This window comes from Panthera onca, chromosome C2, assembly GCF_046562875.1.
Source record: "Panthera onca isolate mPanOnc1 chromosome C2, mPanOnc1 haplotype 2, whole genome shotgun sequence".
Taxonomy (NCBI): domain Eukaryota; kingdom Metazoa; phylum Chordata; class Mammalia; order Carnivora; family Felidae; genus Panthera; species Panthera onca.
In genome coordinates, this window is record NC_138347.1 from 109,319,173 (window position 1) to 109,328,356 (window position 9,184).

The 9,184-nt window shown below is 40.3% G+C and overlaps 1 protein-coding gene across 8 annotated transcripts in view; it reads left to right on the plus strand.

Moving 5' to 3' along the window:
• The window catches only part of PLCH1 (phospholipase C eta 1), a 218,498-nt gene extending 213,264 nt beyond the window's left edge, over positions 1-5,234 (plus strand). For 6 of the 8 annotated variants that reach the window (XM_078432224.1, XM_078432223.1, XM_078432227.1 and 3 more), the window contains one exon: positions 2,057-5,234. In XM_078432224.1, the coding sequence (XP_078288350.1) occupies positions 2,057-4,137 (2,081 nt within the window). In that variant the 3' untranslated portion in view covers positions 4,138-5,234. The remainder of the gene's footprint in view (positions 1-2,056) is intronic. The other 2 variants (XM_078432225.1, XM_078432229.1) reach the window with 1 other exon arrangement.
• The last annotated feature ends 3,950 nt before the right edge of the window (positions 5,235-9,184 follow it).

A 9,184-nucleotide genomic window follows, 5' to 3' on the forward strand; every position in this document is an offset into this window, starting at 1 on the left:
GGTGCCATGCAGGGAGGTGAAACCTGCAAAATAGGAGCAGAGATCTTGTTTTACCAAGTGGGTACAAATGTTACTGATGGTTCTGAGCTTAAATAGAATCATAGTGATTCTTCTGAGGTTAACTGTAGTTGCATTTCTTTCCCCAATGTATAACACATTTCCATGATTGGAAATGTTTATGGAGAATGAAGTAAAGCCAGATGTTAACAGCACGCCATCTTCTTTACTTGAGAAATCTTTGCTTCTTCAAGAGGTAGCTCAGGTGATATTTTCCTGTGGTCTCATTTCCTTGATCCCCGGATACTGGCAGGGAAGGAAGCATGTCCATGGTTCCTGTCCGGTTATAGGCTCCTCAAGCATAGGGACCAAGCATTACCCATCTTTTTCTTAATTTGAGCATAATGCTTTTTCATTCATATCAAGAACTTGATAAAGAATGATGCCTGCTTTGCATGGTACCAAAGAGCTCCTGAATTGTGTCAGTGACTCCTTCCCCCGCCCTTGGTAATTTAAGCACCAAAACTGTCCATTTGATGTCTCTGCAACAAGAGTTTTAATTAAATCAGAATCTTGTCAGACAAGTATGATGTGATACCTATTTACTTTAGGAAAATACTCCTGTTATCAATCAATCTAATTTCAGTCTTCTCTTTTCTCACAAACTTCATTTTGCTTATGTGGATTTTTATTATAAGATATTCTAAGGGAACAAATGAATTTTTGAATGGCTTATTTGAAGAGAAAAAGAGAGTTTAAAGGTTTGAAATTTTGCTAGGAGCAGTGTCAGGGAAGAGATGAAATACATACTTTAAAGTTTATTTCAAAATCCCATTTTGGGGGAAGATAAATCTGTACTCAATAGAAATCAATACTGGTTAACCCAGAAAGCAATATTTAGTTGATGTGTGTATCCTCCCTTTAACAGCTATATAAGTTTGTCATTTTCATGTATATTATATGAGACTTATGGTAACAATAGAACAAACATAGCCATGCAATGATTCAAGTTATAATGGAGAAAAAAAAAGTGGAGAAAATGCAGAATACAAAATTCTGTATATAATTTTGTCCCTCTAAAGAAGGTTACAGTAGCTATCTCTGAGTGGTAACATCATAGGGTATTTAATTTTTTCCTTGATAATTTTGGGGTTTATCAAACTTTTTATGATGGATTTTTCTTTAGTTAGGAAGGTATTTGGTAAGTTAAATAAATTCTTCTTTTTTATATATCCTGACTGAAAGCATTAAAAAAAGCTATTAATTAGATCAAGAATAATTGAACATTTGATATTATCTTAGCATTATCCTAAGCATGATGGAGTAGCCCAAATTATTGTGAATTTTGTGTTTTTATAGCTTTCCATAAGGTGCCCAATATTTTACTGCTTCTTTTAGGGGAAAATGCAGTATGAAATTTGTGTATTAAAAACAAAAATATGATTAACAAAAAATTAGATATTAGCACCAGCATAGAATTGGTGACCAAGTCTTTAGTTTTACACCTCAAATAGATACTGGTATTTTAATACATTTATTGTACCTTCTAACCTGCTTCAGAACCTGATTAAAGTAGCTGTTTTGCCAAGATGTTTTTTAAGATAATATGATTTGTGATTTTTACTAATACATGTGTAACTTTGAAAGCTTATAGTATCTTGCTTGCAGGTACCACAGTACTTCGTTTAACAGAACTGTCTTGTTCTATTTTTATTGCCATGCTTCTGTGTAGTACAAATCTGAATAGGAAACAACTTAAGGTAATCCTCACTGTAAAAGTATGGTAACTCATTGACATTTTTTTTGACAATGAATATTACATCCTTAGCTGATGTAATAGATACTCAAAGGGAAGCTTCAGTGAAATTCCTATAAATATAGTTTACCATTTATTCATCACACAGACACTTTGTTACAAACCTCTGCAATCCATAACTATATTCTGTCACGATGTAACAGATCTGCATTCTCCATTTGTCTGTCTGAAGACAAACATGAGTGTTTGCAGGGTCTATAAAAAGCGATACATGTTACCTAAAATGTTCTTTGTTTCATTCAGCAGAAGATAAGGATGGAAGAAAAGGGAAGGCAAGTGTAAAAGACCAACATTTTCCAAATTTCAACAGAAAGTTGTCCTCTTCCTCTAGCGCTCTCCTACACAAAGACATCAGCCAAGGCAACTCCACCACGTCTGTTGCCAGCATGGCAATCACGGGAGAACCGTGGGGAGTGCCAGGTCCTAAGGGTGGGAGAGCCAAAGCAAACGTGTCAAGTGATTGCCGGGAACATGAGTGCCCCAGCCAATCCCTCTCCCCGCGGCAGCGTTTGGCTCTTGATCCTGCCGTTACTCCAACACAAGGTCTGTGTGGTGTGAAAACCAAGGAAAGTGGCAATGTGGGGGGCTCTGTGGAAGAGAAAAGCACGTTGTCAGGAAGCATTTTCTCTCAAAGCAATTTGGAGATTAAGAACTTGGAAGGTCACTGGCGTAAGGGCCGAGCTGCAACATCCTTTTCGTTGTCAGACGTCTCTACGCTCTGTTCTGACATACCTGACTCACATTCCACTGCCGTTCTGCAGGAGAGTGAAATTTCCCATCTTATTGACGATGTCACTTTAACGAATGAGAGCGAGCCGGGCAGTTCCATCTCTGCCCTGATTGGCCAGTGTGAGGAGGCCAGTGATGAGGCAAACCTCACAGTCATTTCTCACGTCCATGGTGCCAGTGCCGTGTCACGTCATTCTCCCTTGCCCCTCTTGGATGGAAAATTCCCTTTCAGGCCTGACTTTTCCATGGGAAAACCCAGGTCATCCTTCCTGTGCTCATCTCCTGAGCCAATTGCTTTCTCAAGTCCCGAGACCTCCAAACACTCCACACACACAGTTTGCGAAACTACCTGCACTCCTGTCTCTAAAACCAAACCAGATGACAACCTTTCTGGTAAGGCCAAGACGGGGGCTGTGGAAAACAGCCTGCCTGGGTCCTCTAACACTTCTCACTGCCAGTTACCAAAAAGTCCCAACCATGGAAAAGACTGGGAAATGCTAAAGAACCACGGCCCTGCCACTTGCACGGACTCGACGCTGGAAGATGTAATAGCCGATGCCACTCTCTGTTTAAATTCTGGAGAGAGCAGTCTCGTGGAAATGGATGGGGACTCAGAAAACCTGTCTATAACAGCCTATGAATATAGAAGAGAGGACACAAGTCACCTTGATTCTCCTTTAAAACTGAAGTACAGTCAGGATGTGGTGGAACATTTTCAAAGAGGTTTGAGAAATGGCTACTGTAAAGAGACTGTCCACTCTTCTGTGTCTGAAATCTTCAACAATATTCAAGATGTCAAAAATCAAAACATTTCCTGTCTAGCCTATCAGGGTGCTGGTTTTATGCATAACACCTGCTCAAATTCAGATGCAAAAACGAACCAGACCTGTGTGCCCCTGTCTAGTGATGAAGCCACGCATGCCCCCGCCCCCAAGCAGCCCACACATCCTCCTCTGCCTGCTCTGAAGCTGCCCAGTCCTTGCAAATCCAAAAGTCTGGGGGACCTAACGTCAGAGGACATTGCCTGCAACTTCGAAAGCAAGTACCAGTGTATCAGTAAGAGCTTTGTTACAACTGGCATTAGAGACAAGAAGGGTGTGACTGTGAAGACAAAGTCCTTAGAGCCTATAGATGCCCTGACCGAGCAGCTGCGGAAGCTTGTGTCTTTTGACCAGGACGAGGGCTGTCAAGTGCTCTACTCAAAGCAGGATGCCAACCAGTTCCCCAGGGCACTGGTCAGAAAGCTGTCATCCAGAAGTCAGAGCAGAGTGCGCAATATTGCCAGTCGTGCCAAGGAAAAGCAGGAAGCCAACAAGCAAAAAGGTGTAAACCCCAGCCACGCGGGGGGAGTGGTTCTTCGAAACAAGCCGTCAGCGCCCCTGCCTGCGGGCAACCGGCACTCCACCGGCTCCTACATCGCAGGCTATCTGAGGAGCACCAAAGCCGGGGGCCCGGAGGGCCGAGGCATCCCCGAAGGGGCGTGCGCAGCCTTGCGCCCTGGCTACGTCGACCAGTTTTGTCCGGATAATTCTGTTCTGCAGACCGAGCCAAACAGTGATGACAAACCAGAAATTTATTTTCTTTTGAGACTGTGAATTACGTAAAGCTGCATTTTCAGTGTTTACAAGGTATTCCGTAGAGTTGTCAGAGTTTTCGGTAAATATGGTCTTGGCTTTGAAATGATTTTAAAATGTATTTTTAAACTTGTGCTTTGGTCTCCCTTCGACTCCACATGTTCTTCCTGTTTATGTGTTTGTATATAGATTGGGGTGACATTTCCCATGTGCATATGATCTCTCTTCCCCGAAGTGTAAATGCCGTCAGTAAGAAATATGTGCATGCCCTAGGTGTGACAGTTCTCAGCGGCTTGGGTTATGATGTGTGTGCGTTTCTTTACCACCCCCTTTGCTCTGTGTCCTCAGATCACAGTCACAAATGTAGTCAGTTTTACCCTCTAATTGCTGAGTTCGTTAAGAAACTTTGCAAAGGACAAAGGGGTACATTCTTTATTTTAAAGCTATCGTCATCATTCCTAGTTTTCCTTCTTCGCTCAGAAGCCCAAACTCATTTTTATAACTCAGCTAAAAGAAGATAGAAAGAGTTACCCTACCTTTTAAGATTTCTCTACCCCAGGCAGAATAAGAGTTCAAAGGAGATTGGTAGCTGTTCCCCCCACACCCTCTCATTTTAGAGTAGGCTGGGAGGGTGTGAGGGAGAAAACAAACTTCTGTATATAGAGACAAAATTGTTTGTTTTACATAAATTTTGTTACATATTTTTGCTAACGGCTTTGTATGTAACAAGAACACAGTTGCCAAGCTATTTGTTGTACTTTTGAATTTTCTGATTAAATTATAGACTGCAAATAATGGCTTTCAGAACGAGGGACTTCTGTCAGACGCTAACAATAATTGTAGCACAGATTGAAAACATCCCCAAAGCTGTCGAGCAGAAAAAAACAAAACAAAACATTTTTCTCATAATAAAATCCAAGTAAATAGGTAATTAGAAGAAACCTTTTCCCTTCACGGAGCCACGTAACTATATTTTAGAACCAACATATGTTATTTTCACTGTGAATCCATTTTTTATTGCATGTTCAGATGTCCCTCTCTGCTTTTTTTGTAATATTAACTGCAATGATGTTCTTCTTGGAATTCATGGAAATATAATTAAAGCAGATTTTTAAACACTTGGTGAGTGTTTTTTTCAATTGCAGCTCATATATGACTGCTGAGTAAGGGACCCAGAGCACTCAGAAATATTTTCCTTTTCATCTGTTCACAGCAGAAGATAGCTTCTACAGGGGATAGGTTTAAGCAGCAATTTATGTCTCTGAGTGTTTTCATTATGCCTTTAAAGACCATATTTGTAAGGTAACTTGAAAAGAAATCAAATGTAATGAGTTTCTTGCATTTTGTGTTGCTATTGCTAGTTTAAAAATAATCCTTCCCAAATCCTGCCCTGGGCGTGGGGACAGGCAAGATGCTGGGTTCAGCAAATCAGACTACTTGAAGCTTTGTTGTGTGGGCAAAGAGCGGGGCGAAAAGCAATCGCGCCCTGATGGCCCTAAGTCCCCAACTCAGAACTTTTCCCCAGTGCTGAGGGTCTTCTCTTTGGACAAACACTGGGATGCTGGTTGGGGTAGTTGTGTCCTGGTGAAAGGGAGAGGGACCCAATTTCATTCCCTTAATGAACCTGAGATATTTTTGTCTTCTTGGGGGTGGTTTGAAACCTACAAAGTTGTATCCTTAGGCCTTGGCTTGTTTTTAAAGTACCCTTATCTTAAAAGAGACTGGCATGATGTAAAGTTGTTGAAATTCATTTGCAAAGGGGTAGAAGTTAGCTGCCTTGTTTGATGGAATTGGTATTCTTATAAAAAAAAAAAAAATCCAAGAGTTTACATTTGGATGTTAACCCTATTTCAAAGTGGTCTAGTGGTGACATAAATGGTTGATGTCAAGTGATGGGTTATAGACCCACCCCCCAGCACCGTGTGCGTCTGTTACCCACACAAGTAGTATTCTTCTCCTGATAGGACTTAAGAAAAAAAAGGAGAGAGCAAATTCATACATACTCTGTGGGGACTGCTAATAAAGAAGAGGAAGCAATAACGCTTGACTTTTAATACAAGCTTTCAGTGTTCAGATTAGACTCCTGATTAGGATTTCACTTGTTTGGAGGATGGATCAGGGACTCATTCAGTCACAAAGACATCACACAGCAAGTAAAATCTCAAGCAATGTATTAACAGGTTTTCCAATTCTTTTTTTCTTTTGAGAACTAGCAAGACACCCCCTGTCTCTGCAAAGTGTGACTACAGCAAGCCCTGTGAAGTGTCAAAGTTTCTCATCTGACTCCTTTCTTAGAGACCAGACAGACTGTTCCAAGGCTGAGCGGCAACAGGTGCCTGGGAGAGTTGTCTCCAGCAATAGCAATATCCACAGAGGTTGAAAGTAAAGCTTCTTAATATAAATCTGACCAAGCCATCTTAAAACCCTTTAGTGGATCCCCATCATATATGAAATAAGCTTCCATAGCCTTGCATACAAGGTCTTCTTTGATTTGATGCCCTTGTCTGTTTCCACCGCCTAGTCTCCTCTGTCTTGGAATGCCCTTTCCTTCTTTGCTGACTACATTTTCCATGATGTGTCCTGGGGGATCCTTTCCCCTAGAGAACTTTCTGTGTCATCTCCTTTCCCCTACCTGTACCCAACCCATTAGGGTTTTGTGGGAGGTGGGGGGCTTTGATTCCACTCCAATGTATAAATCTGTTCACATGTCTGTTTCTTCCACTAGACTTAGACCTCTCTGAGGACTGTGATTGTGCCTTGTGCCCTTTTCCTAGCTCAAGGCCTGGTACCTATTTGCATTTGGTAAACATTTGAAAAATTGGTGAGTAAGAGAACATGAGGAAAATGTGAAAGAAAGCATGTGTCTGGTATCCGTTTGTTGTGTGCATGGAAGGAGGAAGAGGTACGGAACCTTGTTCCAAGTTGTTTGAATGGTGATAACTGAGTATATCTTTGTTTTCCTTTAATTTTCTCATTTCCTTGTTTCCAGCCCTTTCTTCCTTTTCTTTCCCTTTTAATGTAGTATCTGTCTAGTCATTTGCCATGAGTAAGAGTAGCTGATTTTTTTTTTTAATTTTTTTTTCAACGTTTTTTATTTATTTTTGGGACAGAGAGAGACAGAGCATGAACGGGGGAGGGGCAGAGAGAGAGGGAGACACAGAATCGGAAACAGGCTCCAGGCTCCGAGCCATCAGCCCAGAGCCTGACGCGGGGCTCGAACTCACGGACCGCGAGATCGTGACCTGGCTGAAGTCGGACGCTTAACCGACTGCGCCACCCAGGCGCCCCGTAGCTGATTTTTTTTAAAGCATTCTGCAACTTAAAAAGACTTTTATAGGTGGTGCATCTCATTTGGTCCTTACAATTTCACAAGGAATGGAGGTTATCTCCATTTTATAGATACCAAAAATGAATCTCAATGGACATGTGATTTACCCAAGGTCATGGGGGGGTAGGAAATAGCCAAGTAAGGTTACTGCAACTCCTACTATGGTTTTCTTTCCCCTTTCTTTCCCCTACCATTGCTTTTCCTGAAGCCTTTAATAAACATTTAGTTAACATCTACTCTGGGCTAGGCATTCATCTGGGTACTAGTATTATGACAATAGGGACTTGTGTTTAGGGAGTCACAAGCTGGTAGAAATGCTGAGACATGATATACTGGTTTTGTCTCAGATGTCCAAACGATTAGAAACTTATTACATATGGTAGTTGAAAATGGAAGGAAAGAATTAGAAAGTTATGTTGCTGTACATATGATATCCATGAATACCGCACTTTAAAAAATTAATGAACTGTCTTTTAAAGAGTTTTAAATTCACAGCAAAATTGAGTAGGAGATAGAGTTCCCGTATACTCTCTGTCCCTCCTCCCCCATATGCACAACTTCCTCCACTATTGACATAACATTTATTATAATTTATAACCCATGTTGGCACATCATCACTCAAAATTCGTAGTTCACATTAGAGTTCATGCTTGGCATTATAGAGTCTTGATGTTTTGATGAATGTACAATGATAAGTATGCACCATTGTAGTATCACACAGAATAGTTTCAATGCCCTAAAAATCCTTTGTGCTCTGCCTATTCATTCCTACCTCCAGCAAACCCTGGAAACCATGATCTGTTTACTACCTCCATTAGTTTTACCTTTTTCATAATGTCATATGCTTGGAATCATATAGCATATTCATACTGGCTTCTTTCACTTAGTAATATGCATTTAAATTTCTTTCATGTCTTTTCAGAGTATAATAGCTCATTTCTTTTTAGTGCTGAAAATATTCCATTGTCTGGTTGCACCATAGTTTACTGATTCACCTACTGAAGGACATCTTAGTTGCTTCCAAGTTTCAGCAATTATGATTGAATTTGGTATAAATACCTGTGTGCAGGTTTTTGTATAGACATAAGTTTTCAATTCATTTTGATAAATACCAAGGAGCATGATTACTAGATCCTATGGCATAAGAATATATTTAGTTTTGTAAGAAACTTCCAAAATGTCTTCAAGAGTGGCTGTACTATTTTGCATTCCCATCAGCAATGAAGGAGAGTTCTCATTGCTCCACAACCTTGCTAGTGTTATTCTTCTTCTTTGATATTGAGTTGGCTATTCTGAGTCTTTTGATTTTCATATAAACTTTATTTACTTTTTAAAATATTTATTTATTAAGCCATACAGAGAAAGACAGATACCATATGGTTTCACTCTTATGTGGATCCTGAGAAACTTAACAGAAACCCATGGGGGAGGGGAAGGAAAAAAAAAAAAGAGATTAGAGTGGGAGAGAGCCAAAGCATAAGAGACTGTTAAAAACTGAGAACAAACTGAGGGTTGATGGGGGGTGGGAGGGAGGGGAGGGTGGGTGATGGTTATTGAGGAGGGCACCTTTGGGGATGAGCACTGGGTGTTGTATGGAAACCAATTTGACAATAAATTTCATATATTAAAAAAAAAAATATATATATATATATATATATATATTTATTTATTTATTTATTTACTTATTTATTTATTTATTTTTTGAGAGAGAGAGAGACAGAGACAGAGTGTGAGTGTGGG